The 26,342-nt window shown below is 35.6% G+C and overlaps 5 protein-coding genes across 5 annotated transcripts; 2 read left to right on the forward strand and 3 right to left on the reverse strand.

Moving 5' to 3' along the window:
• The first annotated feature begins 27 nt into the window (after positions 1–27).
• LOC125864213 (uncharacterized) lies at positions 28–2,102 on the forward strand. Its single transcript, XM_049544127.1, has 5 exons — positions 28–116; positions 303–552; positions 1,114–1,493; positions 1,858–1,937; positions 2,020–2,102. The coding sequence occupies exons 1-5, from the start codon at positions 28–30 to the stop codon at positions 2,100–2,102; spliced, it is 882 nt and encodes a 293-aa protein (XP_049400084.1).
• Positions 2,103–3,494: 1,392 nt separating this feature from the next.
• On the forward strand, positions 3,495–6,001 carry LOC125864214 (uncharacterized). Its single transcript, XM_049544128.1, has 5 exons — positions 3,495–3,583; positions 3,770–3,983; positions 4,569–4,948; positions 5,313–5,392; positions 5,891–6,001. Exons 1-5 carry the CDS (start codon positions 3,495–3,497, stop codon positions 5,920–5,922), a joined length of 795 nt encoding a protein of 264 aa, XP_049400085.1. The 3' UTR covers positions 5,923–6,001.
• A 757-nt stretch (positions 6,002–6,758) lies between these two features.
• Positions 6,759–11,662, reverse strand: LOC125866069 (cycloartenol-C-24-methyltransferase-like). Its single transcript, XM_049546360.1, has 14 exons — positions 11,603–11,662; positions 11,421–11,503; positions 10,401–10,467; positions 9,749–9,822; positions 9,560–9,644; positions 9,362–9,417; positions 9,009–9,063; positions 8,822–8,869; positions 8,658–8,741; positions 8,448–8,564; positions 8,284–8,367; positions 7,936–8,061; positions 7,706–7,803; positions 6,759–7,173 (listed from the first exon to the last, which is right to left on the reverse strand). Exons 2-14 carry the CDS (start codon positions 11,501–11,503, stop codon positions 7,104–7,106), a joined length of 1,047 nt encoding a protein of 348 aa, XP_049402317.1. The 5' UTR covers positions 11,603–11,662; the 3' UTR covers positions 6,759–7,103.
• Positions 11,663–12,639: 977 nt separating this feature from the next.
• Positions 12,640–18,853, reverse strand: LOC125866066 (30S ribosomal protein S9, mitochondrial). The gene is made up of 4 exons (XM_049546356.1): positions 18,189–18,853; positions 16,736–17,176; positions 13,358–13,438; positions 12,640–13,119 (listed from the first exon to the last, which is right to left on the reverse strand). Exons 1-4 carry the CDS (start codon positions 18,733–18,735, stop codon positions 13,028–13,030), a joined length of 1,161 nt encoding a protein of 386 aa, XP_049402313.1. The 5' UTR covers positions 18,736–18,853; the 3' UTR covers positions 12,640–13,027.
• Positions 18,854–23,101: 4,248 nt separating this feature from the next.
• Positions 23,102–25,407, reverse strand: LOC125866057 (U3 small nucleolar RNA-associated protein 18 homolog). The gene is made up of 2 exons (XM_049546345.1): positions 25,308–25,407; positions 23,102–24,931 (listed from the first exon to the last, which is right to left on the reverse strand). The coding sequence occupies exon 2, from the start codon at positions 24,911–24,913 to the stop codon at positions 23,246–23,248; it is 1,668 nt and encodes a 555-aa protein (XP_049402302.1). The 5' UTR covers positions 24,914–24,931; positions 25,308–25,407; the 3' UTR covers positions 23,102–23,245.
• Between the last annotated feature and the right edge of the window lie 935 nt (positions 25,408–26,342).

The raw sequence follows: 26,342 nt of genomic DNA on the forward strand, positions 1-26,342 counted from the left end.
CAAAATCAAATTTCTCTCGAAGGAACAATGATAGAAGCATTTCCCAGTAATGGTGAACGTGAAGCTGCTTCTGCTCTTCTCCTTCTCTCAGCCATATCTCCATCTCCTCTTCCAAAGTAAGACGAATTCGAACTCGAAACAAACAATTCAATTCTAATTTTTCATTTGCATTTTCAGTTACAGAGTATAAGAAATTGGAATATGATCGTGCCATTGTTCCTTCAATCTCTCCAAGGAACTATAAAAAAATTCAATGCATTTTCAGTTGTTGATCACTGATCAGCTTGTGTTTTGAATTTCAGAAGCAATAGTATAATTGAGATTTCACACAAGGTAGCTCTGGGTAATTCGAATTCAGCTATGGATTCGGATTCGAATTCGAATTCGAATTCGAAAAGCAAATCCTCAGCTTCCTCGATTTTGACCTCTGTTAATTGCTCGTTCACGGAGGCTAGATCACAATCTCGTCGCATGAAGATGATTGCCGCGTTTCATGAGCAGATAGTGAAGCTTAAGGTGACGATTTCATATCTTCAGTTTTTCGCTGCTATTGTGCTTTTGTTTTTGTTGAACTCCTCTGTTGCTAGCTTGCATAATCTGAAAATTGAAGAACATTTAAAAAATATGTAATGCTTTTTTTTGTTTGTTTGTGAATCTCTATGTATTTCAATATGGAATAATAGGAGTTATTACAAGGAATAGTAACGGAACGGAACACTATAACTCTTAATAAAAACTACTGAAATACTTTTGATGGAAAGTTTGATGTATTCTGTTGCAGTCTCTAAGAAAATGATCTGTTAGATTTGAATTCGTTATCAGCTATGGTTGAGTAAATATTCATATGATGATATACTTGGATTAATTTTCGTTGCATTAGAATTTAGATGGTAGCAATTCTATGCTGTTTTGTTGCTTTATGCTTTAGAATTTTGAGCTTCATTACTCTGTTTATGAGTTTTAGAATTTAAGAAAATTGATGCTTATTGTGATTCATTTTTCTCCAAGTCTATTTTACTTTCTGAATTGGAACGTTTAAAAAGTGAAACACTCTTTCTTCGAAAATAGTTATCAGATCTTTGCATTTCAGATTTACATTGGAGATTTTCGCAGGTTGTTAGACAACAACGATCAAAGAGCTTCTTCATTTCCGATTGCCGGCAAATGAGCTCAGGCAAGCCAGCCAAGACGACCACTTCTCGGACAACGTTTTGTAGGTCCACTATGGTTTCGGCTTCAGCTTCATCTTCATCTTGTGTGTCCACTGACTCTGTCTTCAGTGGCATTACCAGCGCGCAAAGTCTCGCGGCTGATAGAGTGATTCGCGGGAAGAGAAACAGTCAGTTGACTAAGGAGTTGAACCCGAACGCACCACCTTCCCTGCGCCGCCGAGCGGAAGCCATCTTGAGGGTGTTGTCTCATGGTTCCATTTCTGAAATTAAGATTCGCCAGCTGATAGGCAATAGCCCTGACACCAGCAAAGCCTTAAGAATGTGAGCACTTTTCTCTCTCTCCATATGTTTCTTTTAGTGTTTGATTGAATACCAAATTTCAAATTCGAGATTCAAACTTTTAAAGACGTGAATTTAGACATAGAAGTTCTAAGTTTTTTAAAATAAAATTTATATATTTGGACACTACCTAAAAAGTACTATAAATTATAGTAACTTAAAATATTTAAAAGACCCAAAAAAAATAATTGATTGACTCTCGAAATTCCAACTATGCTACATAAATTGAGACAGAAGGAGTATTATTATAACTAATGGGACTGTATCAAACAATTCGAAGAATGAAGGGAATAATGGTTATAACCTGCTGTTCATGTTAGAGTTATGAAGGATTAAAAAACTGCAGGTTGCTGAGGCAAGGAAAGGTGAAGAGATCAGGAGCAGGGGGTTCCTCAGATCCCTATACTTACGTGGTTAATTTAGCAAGTAAGCATGATGCATTAACTTTTATCTAATTATAAGTCGAAACTGGAAATATTCTTTGCAGTTCTTTTTCTTTTGGCTGTAGATTTGTACCACGCAGTCTTCCTCTGTCTCAATTTATATGATTTCATTTTAAGATGTCTCAAAGTACTTAAATCTCTTCACTAATAGTGTTATTCTACATAACTAGGGAGGAATTCATCAAATTCAATCAATATCTTAAGTCAAACACCGCGTTATAAAATGAGAAGGAAGCGGAGGAAGTATTAATTTGACTCTTCAGTTGCTACTTCTTATCCTTTTCCTTTTCAGTAGAGTTCATCCATTGTATATAGAACCATTGCAAAAAAGTAAAAATGTATCTGCAAGTTTANTCTCCCCTCTCCCAGATCTCGCTCGCTCACTCACCTCTCTCACTTTATACAAACATGAACGAAAATGTATAAATTGCACTTCTGTTTGTATAAAGCGAGAGAAAATTGTATATATACATATATTTTCGTTCCCCTCTCTACTCTCTCCCAGATCTCGCTCGCTCACTTGCCTCTCTCACTTTATACAAACAGAAACGAAATGTATAAATTGCACTTCTGTTTGTATAAAGCGAGAGAAAATTGTATATACACATGCAAATACATATATCTTCGTCCTTTACACTTATAATTATACAATTCAAATATTTTCCTGTCCAGTTTTTTTTGCCTTTCTCTCTTTCTCGTTTTATACATACACAGATTATACAATTGATCTTTTGTATACAACTGCTTTCTTTGTATATGTATAGCGAATTATAGAACTATTTTTTTTGTATATGTATAGCGAATTATACATACATATGTTTGTTATGAAGCGCAATTATGCAAACTTTGCTATAGCATACAAATATGAATTTTGTGTTTGCTATATGTGAAAGTTGCTCATGTTTTTTTCAAACTTAAATTAGGAAATACTAAGTGATATTTTAGAAGTTAAATTCTTATACAGTCAAATATTTTTACAACACCGTTTTTTAAATGTCATAGTGAAATGTTGTATATAGAACATAACATAAAAATTGGCTTAATTATTAGTTGTTTGTGATTTATTGTACTTTTTATATAAGTTACAAATATGTAATTTTTTTTTTTTTTTAAACTCATCCAAATTCAAAATCAAAATTAAAAAATTCACCTCTCAAAATCTGAATCGTTCCATATAATTGCAATAGTGGGAGTACAAGACAATGTTAGACCAAAATTTAAATTTTTTATAAATTATTGCAATCGTTAAATCACATTCTAATGTTTTGTCTTGACCAATTCATGAGCAAACATTAGCTCCGAGTCTAATATTGTTCATTAAGAGTAAAAGGGACATTCGCCTAAATCAACCTTACCCATGGACGTATAGAGTGACTATTGGGCCAAGGCCGAATTAATCATCCTGGATCCGAATACCCGAAACCGCAAAGCCCAGATTTATAGATCCGCAAAGCTTTAGACAAAAATTCAAATATTCCCATATCATCGCGCCATTTTCAAAAACAGAGAAAAACAAAATCAAATTTCTCTCGAAGGAACAATGATAGAAGCATTTCCCAGTAATGGTGAACGTGAAGCTGCTTCTGCTCTTCTCCTTCTCTCAGCCATATCTCCATCTCCTCTTCCAAAGTAAGACGAATTCGAACTCGAAACAAACAATTCAATTCTAATTTTTCATTTGCATTTTCAGTTACAGAGTATAAGAAATTGGAATATGATCGTGCCATTGTTCCTTCAATCTCTCCAAGGAACTATAAAAAAATTCAATGCATTTTCAGTTGTTGATCACTGATCAGCTTGTGTTTTGAATTTCAGAAGCAATAGTATAATTGAGATTTCACACAAGGTAGCTCTGGGTAATTCGAATTCAGCTATGGATTCGGATTCGAATTCGAATTCGAATTCGAAAAGCAAATCCTCAGCTTCCTCGATTTTGACCTCTGTTAATTGCTCGTTCACGGAGGCTAGATCACAATCTCGTCGCATGAAGATGATTGCCGCGTTTCATGAGCAGATAGTGAAGCTTAAGGTGACGATTTCATATCTTCAGTTTTTCGCTGCTATTGTGCTTTTGTTTTTGTTGAACTCCTCTGTTGCTAGCTTGCATAATCTGAAAATTGAAGAACATTTGGAAAATAGTGTAATGCTTTTTTTTTTTGTGAATCTCTATGTATTTCAATATGGAATAATAGGAGTTATTACAAGGAATAGTAACGGAACGGAACACTATAACTCTTAATAAAAACTACTGAAATACTTTTGATGGAAAGTTTGATGTATTCTGTTGCAGTCTCTAAGAAAATGATCTGTTAGATTTGAATTCGTTATCAGCTATGGTTGAGTAAATATTCATAAGATGATATACTTGGATTAATTTTCGTTGCATTAGATGGTAGCAATTCTATGCTGTTTTGTTGCTTTATGCTTTAGAATTTTGAACTTCATTACTCTGTTTCTGAGTTTTAGAATTTGAGAAAATTGATGCTTATTGTGATTCATTTTTGTCCAAGTCTATTTTACTTTCTGAATTGGAACGTTCAAAAAGTGAAACACTCTTTCGTCAAAAATAGTTACAGATCTTTGCATTTCAGATTCACATTGGAGATTTTTGCAGGTTGTTAGACAGCGACGATCAAAGAGCTTCTTCATTTCCGATTGCCCGCAAATGAGCTCAGGCAAGCCAGCCAAGGCCACCACTTCTCGGACAATGTTTTGTAGGTCCACTATGGTTTCGGCTTCAGCTTCATCTTCGTCTTGTGTGTCCACTGACTCTGTCTTCAGTGGCATTACCTGCGCGCAAAGTCTCGCGGCTGATAGAGTGATTCACGGGAAGAGAAACAGTCAGTTGACTAAGGAGTTGAACCCGAACGCACCACCTTGCCTGCGCCGCCGAGCGGAAGCCATCTTGAGGGTGTTGTCTCATGGTTCCATTTCTGAAATTAAGATTCGCCAGCTGATAGGCAATAGCCCTGACACCAGCAAAGCCTTAAGAATGTGAGCACTTTTCTCTCTCTCCATATGTTTCTTTTAGTGTTTGATTGAATACCAAATTTCAAATTCGAGATTCAAACTTTTAAAGACGTGAATTTAGACATAGAAGTTCTAAGTTTTTTAAAATAAAATTTATATATTTGGACACTACCTAAAAAGTACTATAAATTATAGTAACTTAAAATATTTAAAAGACCCAAAAAAAATAATTGATTGACTCTCGAAATTCCAACTATGCTACATAAATTGAGACAGAAGGAGTATTATTATAACTAATGGGACTGTATCAAACAATTCGAAGAATGAAGGGAATAATGGTTATAACCTGCTGTTCATGTTAGAGTTATGAAGGATTAAAAAACTGCAGGTTGCTGAGGCAAGGAAAGGTGAAGAGATCAGGAGCAGGGGGTTCCTCAGATCCCTATACTTACGTGGTTAATTTAGCAAGTAAGCATGATGCATTAACTTTTATCTAATTATAAGTCGAAACTGGAAATATTCTTTGCAGTTCTTTTTCTTTTGGCTGTAGATTTGTACCACGCAGTCTTCCTCTGTCTCAATTTATATGATTTCATTTTAAGATGTCTCAAAGTACTTAAATCTCTTCACTAATAGTGTTATTCTACATAACTAGGGAGGAATTCATCAAATTCAATCAATATCTTGAGTCAAACGCCGCGTTATAAAATGAGAAGGAGGTGGAGGAAATATTAACTTGACTCTTCAGTTGCTACTTCTTATCCTTTTCCTTTTCAGTAGAGTTCATCCATTGTATATAGAACCATTGCAAAAAAGTAAAAATGTATCTGCAAGTTTACTTTTCTTTATGAAAGTTTTGTTGCATTATGGTTACAGGGAAATTCACCATGACTTATATGAAGGCAAATCTCTCTCCAATTGTTTGAGAAAAATTTTCAGCTTCTTTTCATCTTTTTTTTGCTGCAGATAACAAGCAGACAGCTCTGAAACAGGTGTGAATCAAGTTACTTATTCGTCTGGAGTAGAATTTTGATACAAAACCACTCTAATGATTAATATTTACAAGACGAAGTTTAGCTCCCCGATTTCTGACCAGGTATGCTCATTGTTATCCAAACTTATCCATGCCAAATGTGGAGTTGCTTTGTCTCTTGCACGTTGGTAATGTCAGAGAAATGAATCTTTGACATGTTTGAAAAGTTGGAAGTATCTTTGGTAATGGTTTTATTGTCTTCACCATTCTGGAATAGATGTCATAATATTTTGTTATCTAGGACCATTTGGCCATCAAATTGGTCAGAATTTATGTATGCAAGTGAACCAAGAAATCTTGCTTTCTTTGGGCCATTGAGTGGTTTTTACTTTAGCTATATATGAGATTTGAGTGCCGTCCTTTCGCAATCGTCATGTTGTTTTGCTAAACCTGTCACTTTACTTGGTGACAATGTTGGTCGATTATAATAGCAAACATTGGCAGTTTATATTCATTTTGTCGCTAGTATATTTTTTATTCTTGTGCTTGCCTACAAGAGCATTCATAGCTTTTGCTGACAACTTAACTAAACTTTCCAATTGATTCAAGTGTGTTAGTCATTCTCAATACTATTTTCTTTTGATTTTCCGTCATATAAATCGTCCCTAATGATAAAGGATCCATTGATATTAGGTCCATTTGGTTCTTTGTTGGCCTGTAAGAGCATTGATGCTTGCTGATAGTTTAACTTGAGTGATCATTCTTCACATTGATTCATGATATTAAGGAACAACATTCATTTTGATGTGTAAATATACGTGTGAAGTATGTATCTTAAGGATAAATGTTGGTGCATATTGAATTTGCAAGAGTAAATATGCTTGTCTCTATAATTTGCAAAATTTGTGCTTAGTAGGAATAAGAACCCTTCCACTGATTAGGATAAGATTCTCGTCTAGTCAATAACTTCTACTTCCAGGAGAAAATAAGCAAACACATGACATTCTTTATTTTCATCCATACACTCGTGGAACTCAACATTTTATTTTTTAAGAAAGTCAAAATCAGGTCAGATTCTCAAAGTCAGAAAAGGAAAAATGTACGTAATCTGCCTCGATCGAGGAGGGGGAGGGGGGGGGGGGGAGCATATTTAAATGTCAGAGATGCTCAAAATACATCCTTAACCTGTAGTTGATTGAGGAGGAATTAGGTTAATGGATCAATCGCAGCAGGTTTCCTCGCCAAGAAGAAATACAATGGAGTGAAAATGCCTTCCCTGCATCGTCCAAATTGTGGAAAGGATTACTACCTGACGCAAAACTTTTATAGAAGAAAGTATTTGCATAATGCAACACTAGTGTATAGTTTATTGTTAACATATGCTTAATGACTTCATTACAGTTCACTGTCAAAAGCTGCACTAAATTGGCTATCATTTAGCTTAGTTTGGATATAAGTTAATAGTTAACATAAATAGTTTCCAAAAGGACGTCTTTAGCTTCAGTATTCAGATGGAATGTTGAGGGTACTGGCCAGATTTTCAGACTAGACGAGAAGAAAACAAGTCATTGCATGTCAAAGAATTGCTCATTAACTGTGTTACTTCAAAAGCGTTTTTCCCTGAGGCCCTCGACCTTATTTTTTGTTCTCTTGGACACACTTATTTTAGGTCTTCATAGACGTTTAGTTGCCCTACCATCAATCAGTCTGTCCGTTAAGTAGATGGTATTTTTAGGTTGTTCAACTTTCTTTACTAGTTAAATAAGAACAGAAAGGCAGAGACAAAGAACCAAGCAGGTCTCACTTACTTTCCACCTTCAACAAGTGCGTCTGCATTTTGCTCCAAGATGGCTTGAACCTTTTGGCTTCCCTCAGGGGCGAGGCCAACTAGCTCTAATATTTTGACCTAAACAGGATGAAATCCAGACATTTCAGTAATTTGACATCATTACATTTAATAATAAAACAGATTGATCTTTCAGATAAGAACTGATAATTGGAAAACAACATTCATATAGTTGAAAACATGTCATCTTACCATGTTTCTGGTGAAAAAGCGTCCAAACGCTGTCACACGGACATTACTTAAGGAGAAATGACTTTTATCCAGAGGCAAGTACCAAGGGAGAGGAGAGTCGATAGAGATATCCTTGTCCCAAATAATCTTTTGCATGAAGTGAAAATACAAAAAAGAAGAAAATGTTATTGGGAGATCATATAAGGAAGAACAAAGTCTTGTATAAGTGGGATATATTAAGAAGTTTCTAGGAAATGAGTTGAAGCAAGGCTTATATATGGTTTTAAAACTTAACAATACGTGCTACTTCTGATCATAGAGTAATAATGAAGATTTTAAGTACGAAAGTTCATAAGATAAGCAGCTCACCTCAAAACCCGCATGTTTTAGAGCTTCAACGCACTCGCCCATTGATCTGATATCAGGAAGTCCATTACCAAGCTCTACCTCACGCTGTTTTGTATGAACAAAGTTTGTTGTTAGCAGAAAAAGTGAAGAGAATAAGAAATTTGAGTTAAAAAAGGATTTGATACCTTGATTCTACAGTGATTTGAATTATTAGGATCAAAGAAATCGGTGATACACCATTCATAATTAGCAAAATATTGGCCTGGCTTCAACACTCGGAATATTTCCTTGTAGCAATCAAACTAGTCATCCACAACATATTGTGGAAATGATCAGTTATAGATTCTAAAATTCAAGTATCTGAAAGTGCCCGTAAGTATTCTGAAAGTGCATACCACGTTTGGGGCATGACATGTAGCTTCTATGGCAAAAATTCCATCAAAACTGTCGTCACCAAACGGCATACTCATGAAGTCTGCCTACATATTTTAGAAAGCGCGCAATGAGAAAACCACTACTCTTTTGATGGTAGGATAAAATTTAAGAAGAGTCACATTACCTTCACATAATTGCAGGTGTTGTCAATTCCGCCAATACGGTTTAGTTCCTGCAAAACAACCAATGTAATAAATTGAAATTTAGTTCAAACACAACTAACATCCCTAAAATTACCGCACACGCACACACACCAAAAAAGAGTAAAAATGAAGTAAACGGTCATATACACGCACACATAAAGTACTTACTTTTCCTCGCGCTACTTGATATTCATTGTTGTTGATTCCAGTAACATATGCACCACTATAAAAGGTAAACAATATCAGATACCTGTCTGGAAATGAACAAACTCATACAACAGTTAACAGTGATTTCAGAGTAATTTGGCAATGTAGATCTGTTTTAGCCTCGATGGTAAGTAACTAAGACGGAGAAGTACTCTTCCTTACTAGCTAGAGACTTCCCCGCAGTAAATGGCTAAGAAGCAGGACTATATAAACATTCTGAGCAGAAATGTACAACTAGATTTTCAGACAAACACACATGCTTTACACTATTCTAATAGCTATCCCATATACAGACCTGATCTTTACAGCTTTACCTAAATTTGGCGATTTCTCTTAAGGGGCCACCAATTCCACAACCAACATCCAAAATCTGTCAACGGAACAAGAAATTTTCATCATATTGCACTTGCTAAACGAGAGCTGAATGACCAACTTGAAAAAAATTTAAAAAGGAGAAAGAATAACAGAACAAAAAGAAATCCATAATACTCAAAATAAACAACGAAATGCACCTTTTGTCCTTGCTTTACCCCTAATTGCAGAGCAAGAAAGTGTTCATGACGTTTGATACTTTCTCGAAGTGATTCCCCTTTCCATCTGTTATAAGAAAGAAACTACGATAATTGCTAGTTCACTTTTGCTGATTATTATGGGTTTCTGACCATAAGCACCATTTAAAAAGAAGAGAACAAAGTACCTACCTAGGAGCAAAATGGAAAGATTCACCCCAACCATACTCATAAAAGCTTGTTGCTAGATCATAATATTTGTTAACCTGTAAACAAAGAACATATGTTGTGAATTAACTATTGAATTTTTGGATGATTGAAGTCCTATATAAAAGCCACAAAGAGAATAGACATGCCTAAACCTATGTTGCTTGGACTCTTCAAAAATATCATCAGAGATGTGTGTCAGATCCTTCAAAAGTAGTTCATTTTTGGATGATCCGACACGGTGCAGCAACATAGTCAGAGAGTCCGAGCAACTAAGGCCTAAACTATCAATAGAATATCAGAATCCCACCGACAATGAGCGAAGGTAGATCACTCACTACCTAGTCAGATGGACACGAGGGGGTTCAATTGAATTCCCTTCATCTGAAAATTATACAGTGTAAGTGGGGCTAACAACATGAGTTCATTTTCTTGCAGATATGCGAATCGTTGAACAACCTTGACATAAGGAAAGATTCTAGTATATCAATAATGGGGTTCAAAAGTTTGCTTTAGGTCGTACATTCAAATCTAAGATGTGATATACTTATGTTTTAAATCCCCTTAGTAAAAATTTTGGCTCAACCTGTGCGTGTTAGTTCTTTAATTGTTCGATTATATCTTCTTCAAATCTTACCATATCAATGTAGTTAGCTTTCCTCTCTTCCTCCGCTTCTCCATCACAAGCATGATATTTTTCGTACCTAAAGTAATTTATAACCCATTATTACATGAGCAAAATGGAACTACATAAGCCTATTAAGATGAAAAAAAAATTGTCCATAGAATTTTTTCCCTTTTTCCAAAAAATGTCAAAACATTGTTTGGGTAGACATTGGATTTATTTTTTGAAAAAAACTAATTCAAGACGATTTCTATAAATTTAACCAGTTTTTCAAGTGAATAATCTTTTCCAGGCTCAAAATTTCAACTTCTTTTAAGTTAAATGTATATCCTAACATAACTTTAACTTTTAAATACAATTTTTTTCAACTTAACTTTAAATACTACTCTCTCTATTTCAAATTGTTTGTTTTAATTTCCTTTTTAGTCCATTTAAAAAAATATTTTTTTCCTTTTTTTATAACTCTTTAATTTCAACTTTTCATTGGCATATTTAAGATCTCAAAAGATATTTTGGTATATTCTACGTATCTCTTTCCTAGTGTCATGTTTAAGACCACTGTAGGACATGTGTGTTAATTGTTTCAACTTTATACAAATTTAAATGTTTATTATGAACACCAAAGTTGGACGACATAATGGTCAAGTTAAGGATCTGTCTTTTTTTTCTTTTGTTTCCCACCCGGAGTCCAATGTGGGTATTGGAGCCCGACTAAATCTGAATTCGCCAAGAAGTCTCACATTGAGGGGTAAATCCTTCCCTAACAAAGGCGACTCGAACCCGACACCTGTGGTTAAGGATGAAGGAGTACTCACTCCACCCCAACCATGGGAGGATATGTATATCATTTACAAACAAATATTGAAAAAAAAAAAGAAGAAGATATGCAACAATAATAAGTATCTTATAAAGCAAATGTACACTTGTGAACAAGATGTATGATGAAATAAATGCAGTTTCAGAAACAAAATTAACATTAAATTTGAAGTAAATAAAAAGTATGATTAAAATGATGAGAATAAAGAAATTTACTTTTCAACAGCTGAAAGTACTTCCTTCTTCTCTATTTTGCCACCAACCCCAGAAGCCAGATCCAATGTTCCAGATTTTGACATCTAAAAAAGAAAAAAAAATCCATTTTTCACAAATTACATACAAAAATATCGCCCAAAAATCAAAAGCAAGAATAATAATTAGCACAAAAAGCATATTACAATTACAGTAGCAGTAGATAAGAAAAATTTGGACAGCAGCTGAAATTATGTAGACTTCCCAACTTGGGGGCAGGCCCGATATATAAGCACGAGGTGTTTTTTTTTTCTCGTTTTTCCACGGTGTTCGAAGCCCGCAATAAAAACCCAACTAAATTTATACTGCCAGGTCTATTTGAAGGTGATGCTTTCAATAAGATTTGCTTCATACGTATGCTCGAACTTGAGATCTCTGATAGGTGAAACAGTTTTATCACTACACCACAACCTAATATGACGTATTACTACTTGCTAACTAACTTCGGAACAGACATGTTTACAACATGGTGTTACACTGTTACTATTTATGAACTAAATCTTAAAGTAATGGTTGTATGAGTTCGATCTGAAATTACTGTTATTCCATGTAAATATCTTAGATATAACCGTAAAAAAAAACTATTTTATTGGACATGAAATTTCTGTGAAATTGAATAATATTTTATATAATAACACTTGAATCAAATGTGGATATTAATAAGTAAATTAAACCGTTAATGAGTACAGCTAGCTAAATAAAACATTAGCATAGTCATGATTCAATAGATCACAATAAGACAGCAAAAAAAGTGATAATATTTCATCTATTAAATAATGATGATCTAAGTAGATTTTGAAATTTGACTCCCTTTTTATTTTTAATACTCTATTTTATTTTATTTTTATTTTTAATTAATTTTTTATCTATCCCACGGGTCAACCTAATGCAACCTCGCTCAAGCCTCCGGGACAAAAATATAGCTTAACCATATCAAATTACGATCCTAGTCCATAAGAAATTGTAGTTATACTACAAGAATAAGTACAAGAACCAGTACATTATTTTATTTTTTGGTCTATAACCAATGTACCAATAATATAACCAATCTTTCTTTCTCCGGAGAATTCACAACATGAACTCATGACATGGAGTTGAATATTGCAAGCCACGGAAAGACTTCGGTAAACCTTACCCTTACCTTATGGAGGTAGTAATTGTGTCTAATCATGTAGACGAAATACACTGCAACATAATAACCATAACACTAGGGGTGTGCCCATCTTACAGAGTTTACAACACCCGATAATTGCACAAACAGAAAAAATACTTAGTACAATCGAACTACCACACTACTCGACAGGAAACTGAGACCAAGCATCTTGATCAAGCGTATATTCTCAGACAAAACTTGAAAATGCTATTGTGGCGGAGAAAGCAAGTCTCTAACAACAAAATACGCGAGCATCCTAAAAGGCTAAAGCTCAGGCAACTAGGATTATTCTGGGCAACAAATTTTGTATACTCGTGCCATAAATAAACAATGGCTTCAAATGGGAAATTATGTGATTGATGCCAAATCCTTTGGGATGCAAATTGCTGCAATATCCAAGTGTTAGTACCATAACAGATCAACGCTTGACCCATTGGTAGCTCTTTCTTGCTTTTGCTTTACCAGGTTTTTTCCTCTCCACAACTCTCGAGTCTCTCGTCAAGTAGCCACCTGCAAAGACAATGATAAGCAGCTTTGATCATACAAACCCAATTTACATATACATCTTCGAACTGTGGGATGCAAAACAAGTGGGAGCTCGATTGCAACTGTGGCATTATAACAATTACCAACATATACATCTTCGAACTTAACATTGTAGGAAAGACGAAGTCATAGATTTGACAAGCCAAGAACCCTAAAAAAAGCACTTAGGTGAGGCAGTACATGTAGCAACTGTAAGTATTACCTTCTCTGAGGGGAGGTCGCAACTCTGGGTCCCAATTCTGTAATGCCCTGCTGATGCCCAGCTGAATTGCACCAACTTGACCTGATTTGAGCATATCAATTATCCAAAACCACATAGAGAAAAATTTAAGGCAAATTTTCGAGAGCTTACGAAACATCAACGTAATGATAAAATAAAGAACACTCTACACACACTGAGAGTTGGGAAGAAAGAAGTTCATATTCCTACCTAATTCTGGAAATATAAAGTAGTTCTTTTTATCTTTTTTTTTTTCGGGGGGGGATGACGGAGAGGGAGCATGGTAAAATCACGAAGGCATACATAGACCAATACCCAATCACATAACCTTTTTTTGTCAAATAAGTGGGATCCAACAAGGGTATAAGGTTGATACTGTCACTAAATATTTGCCAAATAAGGAAATGTGTCATTCTTTTTGGGACCATAAAAAGGAAAGTATGTCATACAAAATTGGGACAGAGGGAGTAGTTATTTAAACCCCAATAGCTTAAGGGAATAGTCAAGCCGAGTTCTCACTTATTTTCTCTTCCGCTTCACAGTTTTCATGATTATTAGTTCAGGGATCACTCTCTAAAGTAACGTCGTACTATTCACCAAACTAGATGAAGCAAGTATAAAGTTAATCTACAAAGCACTCTCAATTAAAAGCATAACATCATAATGGACAATCTGATAAGAAGAAAGCAGTTGAAAATCAACTACAAGAGAAAGAATTGCCAAGTTTCAAAACATTAAAAGATATTTCATGCATTTCAAAACATCAAAAAACATTTCACACAGTAAAAAAGGGAAGTTTTTCAGTCTAGTGGCCACTTTGGCCTTTCCTTCTCAAAAGAAAAACATATCTCATGCTACCCAATATCATATCACCTCTAAATCTTTTATTTGGAGATTTTGGGGTACAACATGCTCATGCTAAGTTAAAGAGAGTACAAAAGAGAGAGAGAGAGAGAGATGAAAGTGAATAAGGCATGAGGTATAGGCCTAATGAGCAAGGAGCAGAGAACCCATTTCTTTCTTTACCATCTTTCACTTTCCTAAAATTCACAGGCTCAGAGAAATGGCTCCCAAGCTGCTGATTCTTAAAAGGCATGAAAGGTGAAAAATGGTCTGTCCCTATGCTGCAGTATCTAGTGCTGCCTCCCAGATGAGGTAAAAATATGTTTAAATCAATCCAAAAACTGGGAGGAATTGTTCAAGGATCCTTGAACTCTCTATGGTGAAATGAAATGGTTGGAGTCAATGTGTGTATTAGTAAAATGTGCACTTTGTTTACAAAGAATTCACAAGCATGAGGAAGAGAGAGGAAAGAAAGAAAGAGGAGTTCTGAAATCAGAAGAAATTCATTGTGTGAAAACGCATAATCAAGCTTCCAGAAATATGGATATAACACCACGGAAAGGGACTCCACTATTGAGCTCTCCTAAGCCTTCTGCTATTCCAGATAGTTCGATTTCTGGGTCGAGAGTAACGAATGAAAATGAGCAGCCACTTGACCAGAAACCCATGACTAAGAATTTCATGTCTCCCACCATATCTGCAGCTTCCAAAGTTTCAGTTCCAATCAGAAATAAAATTTTGGCAGAAAGGAACGAAATTTCCAGCTCTTGTGAATGCCTTCCTCACAAAGCCTCAAAATCTTGGGTCTAAACCCAGTTCCCTAAATTCAATCTCGCGTCATTCTGGAAAATTATCCATTTCTTCCTACAATAGCCTCTGAATCCGATAATGATCAAGAAAATAACTCTGTTGCTGATTCCTCTTATAAGCCATATGACCCTCTCACTAATGACCTCGGCCCTAGGATCCTGAGCAAGAGAACCTTGAAGTATTGCTTGATGACATTTCAAGTACTTCTGCAAATGAACAGTATGCTGCTGATTCAAGCTCCAAATTTGAGCTAGAAGACGCTGACAACAAGGTTGAGCAAGTCAAAAAAATCGCAGAAATATCGGAGACAGTATCAGAAGGATCTGAAGAAATTGAAATCAACAATCTTGACACTGAAATAGATTCAGGGTTACGGGCGGACGATTTTAAAGAGGACTCCCCGTTCATTTAAAATAGAGAAGATAGCTGAAGTCAAAGAAATTGGACCGAGTAACGCTGTTATTATTATTGGAGTTTCAGCAGCTTCAGTGTGGTGACATCTTTGGTTATCATCTATGTTACAAGCAACCAAAAGCTTCTATTGAAGCTCCTCAAGCTGAATACCCAACAACCTAGTTATTGCTAGTTGTTGAAGGAGAACTCTTAGAGCGGAAAACTGAAACTTCTGTAAAGGTTTTATCTTTGCAAGAATCACTGAATGATCCCTCAGAAAATCGCAGGAACTCTCACCTTGAGAGAAAACCTGCCATTGGAAACATTAGACAAGCATATTTGTGTGGACCAATAAAAGAAGCTTTGAAAGAGATCAGCCACATCAGTGCACCAAAAATTGAACTACTAGGTGAAATGATGGTTGGAGAAGCCAGCAACTTCTCCCTTAGAAGCTGTGTTAGGAAAAACAGCATGATTGAAGCAGAAGGGAGCAACACTAATTTATCTAAAGGTGTTTTACCACCCAGCTCAGACATCTGATGTGGAACATACTACAGCAGATTCTCCATCATATGGAAGCTTTACAGCTGAAAAACAGATCTTAAAGAAAAAGGTTGAGAAAGATGGAGAAGAGATCAAGAAAGTGGTATTGACAACTCCAGTTAGAAGATCAAGTCGATTCGAGAATGTGTTGGCATGTCTCCTTGAATGAATATCTACTGTGTGAGTTTTTGTTTGTCTAGTGGAAAAAACATCTCTGTTGTTTCCTATTCTTTAGTTTTCTTTCAGATCAAATTCTAAGGATTATGTAGTAGTGTATCAAGTGCAAAGGCTTGTAACTTGTAGGAAATGACTAATCTTAACTTCCAATGGAGGATTCACTTATCTTAATCAAAAAAAAAAAAAAAAATTATCAAGCATGAGTTATAGGCCTAACGGTTTAAAGGGCAGACTGATTCATAACATACTGTTGAGATTTCCTATTCCTATATTTTCCCTTAGTAGTACACTGAAATTCAAGTAAAAAAAAAATAAGGGCTCCGACTCCCACACAAAAAACAGGTAGTCTTAATGCAGTTGTCGAAACTACGCAGTTGCTTGAACCTCCTACTTTCGCATATCCTTGTTTGATTACCGTTCTAGACTGCACCCAGTAATACATACAAGCAAGAAAACTTTATAAGGAAATGAGTAGGATGTCATATTCTTAAAGATAAATTGGCAGCAATTACTATCAGATTAGAGGACAGAAAAAGAAATTATTGGTAAAGGTACTGACGAGTACAACTCATCAGCATGCATACTGCTGCTTACCTGACACACCCCCTCCTTTTACAGTACATCTCACATCCCACATGCCCAATGTCTTAGTTTCAGTAAAAGGTCGAAGAAGAACAGCCCGGTGATCAAGCATTGGGAAGTATACGTCAAACTCTTTGTCATTCACCATAAATTTCCCACCACCTGGTTCAACCCAAACACGGGCTATACTACACTTCCTCCTTCCTGTCCCATAAGCCCTTCCCTTTTCATCTACTTGTTTGACTCGCGCCTTGGCTACTTCCTCTTGCTTTTGGCGCTCTATGTCACCTCTGGTTGACTTCCTAGTATTCTTTTCATAACGCATATCTTCGATTTCACTTAAAGGAGGAAGTCCTTTAATGCCATCCAGGTCCTTCAGCGCAAGCAAACTGTCCATCATTTCGTCCGTGATTCCAGATGCTGCTATTAGATCCCCAAATGCACGATTAGGACCTGGAACCAAAGGCACTTTGTTAAGAAAATTCCGAAACAGGATTAAGGAATAATTGTTGCAATAAGAAGAGGTGCAGTATAATGTTTTGCATAACTAGTGCGAGAGCATGTACTGGCCACCCCTGACATCCCTCCAACTTCCCCATGGATATTCTTTCTCAAAATCTCTAACCTAGTGAAATTGAAATGCACTTGATGGGAGATAAATTCTTATTATCAAGTTACTATAACACAGACTAACCTAATCAGTAAATAGCTACAAAGCCTAAAACATGAGTCAAGAAATATCAAGTTCTCCAAACATCAAAAGCACAATGGAGTCAAAAAATTGTTACTTAAAAAAAAAAAAAAATTGGATCAAACTCATTAGACTATGCACTAAAAACTTGACTAACACAATAGTATAGGAAATATAATCAAGCCAGTCATATAGTAACTGCCACTTGGTTTGGGAAATTGTTGTCACGTTTTGGAAAGTTAAAAATGTTTCCGGTTAGCTTGATCATTTGAGATTGTACTTAAACTATCCGATAAAACTGAAGTTGATAACTCAAATTTGTTATTATTGACACCAATAAGTCAAAGCCTGCTTAGTTGATACTCCAGCCACAATAAGTATCAGACAGTAATTTGCACCTACAAAAGACTGGAGTTCCTAGCTAATCTCCTACCTTACCTCAAATTCTATACTCTAGAAAAGATGACAGATTAGCCTAGTCATTTGCTACTCAACAGAGACGAGACGCCACCTAATATAAACAAATCAAAGGAAACATTAAAGCATAAGGGTGCCTTTTCACAATGGTGTTTAGATTATAGCTGAAAAGTTGACACCTTTGCAAGAAAAATAAGCTAAAATTACCTTGAGAGAGCATGACAATTTAGGCTAATCACTGCTCAACAAATAGTACTCAAACGAGAGTAAACATAAGACTTCACAACCAAATTATAAAGCACAAATCTTTCAACCTGTAACATTGTAAGTATCGCGAAAAAATTAGCTAAAAACTACCTTTAAGAATCCCAGTAAGAACTTGCTCTTCCAATTCAAGAAGCTTTTTCTCCTCAGCACTCTGTCTTTTATCCTCCTCTTCAGAACCCCTCATTTCACTTTCTGCCTTAACATCTTCTCCAATATCAAACACCCGTTCTCCTTCCCCTTCCGCATCAAAACTCCAAGGTTTATACCCTTCAGCAGTAGCCCAAATCTCCTCCCCACCACCAACACCGCCCTTCACTTCACCAGATTCCTTAAACACATCACCACTCTCTTCTTCTCCATTAGCCCAACTCACATCATCCTTTCCTATTCCCTCAACACTTTCTGAGTCTTCATTGAACACTGATTGCTCGGTTTCAGAAGAGAGTTTCCAGAAATCAGGATCCGAATTTCTGCCATTACTGTTGTTATTGTTGTTGTTGTTGTTACGCGTGGAGAAGAAATGGGGGAACAAATATGGTTTAGGGGAAATGGGTTTAGGGTTTATGAAGTGGGTTTTGGGGGAAATTAGGGTTAACAGCCGGAGATGTGAGGATTTGGAGATGAAACGAGAGAGCATTGTGAACACAAACAGAGGAAGAGAAGCTTGAATTGTTACAAGTCTGAATTTGACTGCTTATGGTAGGGAAGACAAAGGTGATGCTTCTAATGGTTGTACTTCGTGCAATTGGTTTTTACAAGTGCTATGCAATTTACCCTACTAAAGGAAAATAATTACATTAAGCTTTATTGGTATTATAATTAAAAGGAAATTCCTAATTAAAATGTCACTTTTTAATAAACATAAAATATGATAATTTTGAGACATTAAACAATAATATGATGATTAATGACAAGTGAATACATAAAATTCAAAATAAGAAATGTTAAGTGATATTCATCCTCGTCGCATCGCAGTGTTCTTATTTGTTATTTTAGTTATTCACAATTTTTTTATTTCTATAAATGGAAAAAAAAAAAAACTAGTAAGCATTTTTAAGAATTATGAGAGTTAGTAGTGTTAATGAAGAAATTTGATACATAACGAAGTGAATGAGATAGTAGAGAGGCGAGCGAGAGAGAAGAGATGTGAGGGACTGAGTCAATGTATCATAAATACATGCGAATGACAATACATGTACATGCATACCACATACATTATGTATTTATATAAGGAGAAAGGCGAACGAGAAAGTTAGTATATCCAGGTATATGTGTATCACACTCGGTACATGTATCTAGATCCCAAATTCCCATATACATTCTGAAATACAAAAACATTGAGAGAGAGAGGCACACGAGTAAGTTAGCGTATTCCAAATACATGTAAATCACTATTGAATACAGTGTATTTACAATAAATTGTACGTAATTTAACCCTCACATGTATGAGATGCCAAGTATCTGTGCAAAGTGGATATAGTACGAAATGTAATTTTGAAAACTAAAGTAACAACTTGTAATTAGGTCCTGAACTAATAGATTTTGTGTTGTTTATCTAAAGGGGAACTTTCACATATAGCCACTCAAAAATAGTTTAATTACGCTTCATAGTTATAGTTTGTTAATTACGATTCGTAGTTACATGTTATAGGGAGGAAAGTGGCGAGTGAGATTGGGAGAGGTAGGAGAAAGGCGAACGAGAGAGGGCAGAGTGGAGAAAGGCAAGCGAGAGAGGGCAGAGAGTGGAGAGAAGCAAATTGTATATGTATATCTGTCAAATAATTGTATATATGTAACTGGTATACATATGTATTTGTATATCTGGCGAGCAAGATTGGAAGAGGAAGGAGAGAGGCGAGCGATATTGGGGAGGGATGAGAGAGGTGAGCGAGAGAGAACAGAGAGTTGAGAGAGACGAACTGTATATGTGTATAAGTCAGATATATATATATATATATATATATATATATATATATATTTGTATATCTGACGAGAGAGATTGGAAGAGAAGGAGAGAGACAAGCGAGATTGTGAGAAAGAGGAGAGAGGCGAGTGAGAAAGGTCAAAGAGTGGAGAGAGACTAATTGTATTTGTATATATGTCATATAATTGTATATATATCATTAGAGTAAAACCCATGCTCTATAACGAAGAAGATAAAAATGAGTTTAAAATTCAACTCAAAGAATTAATCAACCTAAAATTGATTAGGATGAGTAAAAGTCCTCATAATAGCCCAACATTTATGGTAAGGAACCATGCTGAGGTAAAAAGAGGAAAAACTCGAATGGTTATAAACTACAAAGAGCTAAATAAAATTTTTGTTTTTGTAGGGACCTTCCTAAATTATTACATAATTTATTCTCTAGTCCTTTTGTATTTGTATATGTATAAAAGAGGACAGACATAATTAAAACTAAAATTAAGTTGCAAGCCGTAATTAATTCAAACTACAACTATATTAGCTAATTAACTAACATATATTTGTTTTTCCGCGTAATTTTCCCTTATCTAAATAAGGGACATTTGCTTAAATCAACCGGACCCATGGACATATAGAGTGACTATTGGGCCCAGGCCGAATCAATCATCCTGGATCCGAATAACCGAAACTGCAAAGCCCATACTTATAGCTCCGAAAATCTTTAGACAAAATTCAAATATTCCTGTATCATCGCGCCATTTTCAAAAACAGAGAAACAAAATCAACGTTTTCTCTCAAGGAACAATGAAAGAAACATTTCCCAGTAATGGTGAACGTGAAGTTGCTTCTGCTCTCCTCCTTCTCTCAGCCATATCTTCATCTCCTCTTCCAAAGTAAGACAAATTCGAACTCGAAACAAACAATTCAATTCAATTTTTCAGTTACAGAGTTGTTATTGATTACTAGTCAGCTTCTGTTCTTCTGAGGTGTATTTCAGAAGCGACTGCATAACCGTGAATTCGCACAAGATAGCTCTGAGTAATTCAAATTCGAAAAGCAAATCCGAAGCTTCCTCGATTTTGACCTCTGTTGATTGCTCGTTTGATGAGAATATATCACAATCTCGTCGCATGAAGATGATTGCCACTTTTTGTGATCAGACAATGAAGCTTAAGGTGCTGATTTCATATATTTGATTTAATCTGCTATTGTGCTTTTGTTTTTGTTGAACTCCTCTGTTGCCAGTTTTTATGATCTGAAAAATGAATCTCAACTATTTCAATATGAAACAGGAATCGAACGTTTTAGCTCTAGTAAAAACTACCGAAAGTATTTTGGTGGAAAGTTTGATGCATTCTGTTCTAGTCTCTGAGAAAATGATCTGTTAGATCTGTGGTTGAGTAAATATTCATAGGATGATACTTTAGATTAATTTTCATTGCTTCAGAGGGTAGATTTTCTATTCTGTTTGGATTGCTTAGAATTTTAAACTTCATTCATCCGATCTACGAAGTTTCATTACTCTGTTTCTGAGTTTTAGGATTTTAAAATATTGATGCTTATTGTGATACATTTTTCTCAGAGTCTACTTTACTTTCCGAATTGTAACGTTTTAAAAGTGGATCATTCTTTCTTCTAGCAATTCTGAATTAGTTTCATCACTCTAATTTCACCTAAAGGTGAACAGAACAATCAGATTTCTCTCTTTCAAATCGTAAAAATAGTTATCAGATCTTTGCATTTCAGATTTACATTGGAGATTTTCGCAGGTTGTTAGACAAGAGCTTTTTCATTTCCGATTGCCGGAAAATGAGCTCAGGCAAGCCAGCAGCGGCTACCTCTTCTCGGACAGCATTTTGTAGGTCCACTGCGGTTTCAGCTTCATTTTTGTCTTGTGAGTTGCTGCTTCTTATCCTTTTCCTTTTCAGTAGAGTTCATCCATTTTATATAGAACCACTGCAAAGAAGTAAAAACGTATCTGCAAGTTCACTTTTCATTTTGCAAGTTTTGTTGCATTGCTGTTACAGGGAAATTCACCATCACTCTCCAACTGTTTGAGCAAAATTTTCAGTTTCTTTCCATCTTTTTTTTGCTGCAGATAACAAGTAGACACCTCTGAAACAGGGGTGAATCAAGTTACTTATTCATATGGAATATACAATTTTGATACAAAACCACTCGAATGATTATATAACAAGACGAAGTTTAGCTCCCCAGATTTCTGAGCAGGTATGCTCATTGTTAGCCAAATTTATCCACGCCAAATAAAATGTGATGTTTTGTATCTCTCTCACCCGATCTGGTAATGTCAGAGAAATGAATCCTTGACATGTTTCGAAAACTTGTTATTATCTATGTTCATATATATTAATGCTGTGAATTTATAGTCTTTACCATTCTGGAATAGATGTCATAATATATTGTTATCTAGGACCATCTAGCTATCAAATTGGTCAGAATTTATGTAAGGAGAAAGTGAACCAAGAAAACTTAACTAAGCTGATCTTTTCTTCCAATTGATTCAAGATGTGTCCATTTGGTTCTTTGCTCGCCTATATCAGCATTGATTCTTGCTAATAATTTAACAAAAGTGATCTTACTTGACATTGATTCATGATATTAAGGAGGTTTCAGAGAAAAACTAGACAACTATAGCTACTTGAATGCTGGTTTAAAAGAGTGGCACGATATTGAAATTTCCATGGATAAACAAATAATAAAAGAAGATGGACACACTTCCAAAATTCCTATTTCGTTCATATATCCTATTATGAAAAAAGCTGGGGAGACACTGAACAAAAAATATGAAAATCCAACAACTCCTCACCATATCTCCATTGCAGAACTGATTCATCCTTGCATGGTTTCAGACCATGTACTCTTCAACCTTCTGCACTCATGTCAACAAAACCATTGCCAGAAATGAAGCCAACTAAATGATAAGAGTGACATCTGCAACTTTATGTAAATTGCATTAATAGTAACTGAAACTAGGAATTGGTGAGAACCATTCAGGCTTTTACCGCAAACAGGGAAGGGCACAAAGGATTCTCTGTTAAAAGTAAAGAGGAGAAAGTCCTTTACCAAATCATCTTGCCATACATTGGAAAATACTGTTACATCAGAAAACTTAAAGGAGGAAAAATAGAGCATGCCTTTGAATGTCTCCTACTACACTAACAAAAACATTTGTGGCTCATAATGCCAACTGTATCCAAACTAATTATGCATCATGGTAATGATGCAACTTGTACAATAACACTTTTCCTGCAGCATTTCCCAGAGCCATGAATCCTCCGTGAGGACTAAAATCCAAGCAGCGAGGATAGTGGACAGCCCGATTTGGAGAGGGCCAGTTTGAAAAAACTGTAAATGATGGAATGTGAATTAGCTTTGAGCTATTTTTCTTCATGCCAGAACTGATGGCTAATATTTGAGCATCATGATTAAATTTCATAAAATCCACTTTCGTGGTCAGATTCTCAATTGCCTTGATTGGTCTTCTCTTTCCCCCTAAAAACTCTTGTTTGTTATAAATATTTACGATCCCACTGTCTGAACCAGAAGCAAACAAACTTCCATTTGGCGAAGTGCAAAGAGCAGTACCATTTATGGACCCTTCATCAACACCTTTGTGAATGCAAGTCCTTGTCCTCAAATCCCAATGGTAAATATGGCCATCTCCACCAGAGCTCAGTAATTGTTGTCCGTCATCAGAGAATGCCGCTGAGCGGACAGTTCCATTCATTTTTAGTGTCCCAATGAGCTCCTTTGTTTTGGTGGAAACTAGCAAAATATATCCTTCATTACCAAGAAAAGCAATTGTATCTGAATCAGGAGATACCTCAAAACTTTCCAAGCTCTTTTCTTCCCTGCCGACTAGAGGACCTACTTTATCTACACTTGCTTTGACCAAGTCTAAGACATGGAAGAACTTCCTTCTTCCTGATATTATAACTTGAGACCCATTGGGTAAGAAAGAAGCCTTTTTAATTGGAAAGTCTTCAAGAAAGATGCTTTGGATCTTCGTATTTCGTTTCCCGTCAATCTGGAAAAATCTGAGTTTTTTATCCAACCCACCAACAAGGAGCAACTGAGAATTCTTGTGGAACTGAACAGAATTTATCGGTGCATTTGAAGGATCAACTGCATTAGCATCAACCAGTCTTGAATATTCAAGAAGCCCCGGCAACAATTTCGTGCGACTTTTGACAACAAGATCTTCGTTTGATTGAAGAATATCATCCACCAACTTGACATCCTTGGAACCATAGTCATCAATATGTTTACCTTCCTCGTCAGAATCTTCATCATCAGAACTGTAGTTTCTACTTTGATAATCAATTTGGGCCCATTCAGTGCCTGGATTAAGTTTAGCATGTTGAGCCCTTAGTCTTTCCACGTACGTAGAACCAGATACCACATCTTCGCCCTCTTCTTTCCTCAGCTTCCTCAATCTGTTCACACTTGCTATTTTTATACTAGCCTTCTCTTCTTCATCATCTACCCACACAGGTTTCCGCTCTTTCTCCACTTCTACGATACCTTCTTGCACCAGCTGTGCATCTCCCTCATAAACAGACAATGCACTATCAGCAACCCGGTCCACAAAGAACATAGCAGAATCATTTCCGCCATCATCTCGCTTTTCATCTTCATCATCCTTCCCGAAACCAACAGGGTTATACAAAGATCCAAACAATAAGTTCTCAAGCTTCTCCATTTCCTTCTTATCCTTGATTTCTACTTCTTTATTCTCTTCATTGTGCTCTTTCTTTCTCTTCCTATTAATTTTTTTCTCACTTTCTTCCTTCCCTTCACCTTTAGTCTTCCTTTTAGACTTTTCATCCCCTATCGAATGAGTAATATTCTGTGAAATTAAGCTGGCCATTTCCCAAATATCCTATCACTGCAAATATAGGGAGACTCCAAATTATTACACTCAAATTGGAAAACTTATTAAACCTAACAAAGCCAATGCAAGTACTTGGCAGCAGTTCATTCGAACCAACAAAAATAATAATTTAGCTTTAGATAATCAGAGAAAAAAAAAAGACAGGAATACATATCAATTTATTTTTTCTTTTCCAACTTCCACCAATTCCACCAACTACAACAAAGAAAACAACTGTATTGAAGATAATAAACTAGAAGATTATCTCATAGCGAAACTTTTAATGTTACATTCAACAATCACAGAAGTTGATGCAAAAACCATAAAAGAAATCGAAAAAAGAAAGAAAAAAAAAACAAAGGAAAATAGACAATTTAGCAGAAATTGTTACCTGAAACGAGGTGTTTTGCTTCTTTTTGTTTTACTGAGGAACGAGAGTTCTGGGAGGAATTAATCGAAACTAGGGCAAACAATTATAGAGGGGCTGGCCGTTTGGGCCTAAAATATGGGCTAATGTGAATTATAAGTACAACAGGTATTGAAGTATGACAGCTAAAAAATATATTCAATTAATAGGCACTAAATAGCCAATTAACAAAAACAACCCTATCAACATGAGTTGTGGTGCACTGGTGGAAGTGCTTCACCTTTAATCAGAGATTTTGGGTTTGAGCCCTGGATATGGAGAAAATCTTGTTGGGAGCGTCACCCTTGAATGGGCCCTGCAGAGCGCGATCCGAATTTAGTCGAAGCTCTAATGTGGGCTCCGGACACCGGGTGAAAAACCAAAAAAAAAAAAACAACCCTTATTAACGGATGAATTATTTTTTATACCTGAATTTAAGTATTTTGATAAGGAGTAAAATCAAAGTGAATAATGATATTTGAAAATTCAAGTTATGTTTGATTATGAATACAAATTAAAGATGTTCTTTCGAATTTTTGTGAAGATTACTCTTTTTAGAACTTCTTATTATATTTAGTTAGTCTAAACAATGATGGTTTATTTCTTAATCATTGTTAGGATTGTTCAAGCTAAATAAAAAAAATTTGAACCACACCCAAAAACACACTAGGTAATGACTACATCTCCCTTCATAAATTAAAACGGCACAGCCAAGACTGACATAATCCCAACGTGGAAATAACGAGTGTGACCTAGTGATCAATCAAGTGGTTGAGAATCCTGAAATCTCAAGTTTAAAACTCAATGGAGACAAAAAAAAAAATATTAGATAATTCTTCTCATCTGTCCTAACCATCCTATTACTAAAGAAAAACACACACACATATATTTATATCATCTACTGGACTCTTTCCTACAAATACAATGTAACATAAGATCTATAACAGTAGGGTATTCCCATCTTACAGAAATATTATTATTTTAGCCAGAAATAAAAAGTTGCAAAGAGCGCTGAGAATC

This window comes from Solanum stenotomum, chromosome 5 (assembly GCF_019186545.1).
Source record: "Solanum stenotomum isolate F172 chromosome 5, ASM1918654v1, whole genome shotgun sequence".
Lineage (NCBI taxonomy): Eukaryota > Viridiplantae > Streptophyta > Magnoliopsida > Solanales > Solanaceae > Solanum > Solanum stenotomum.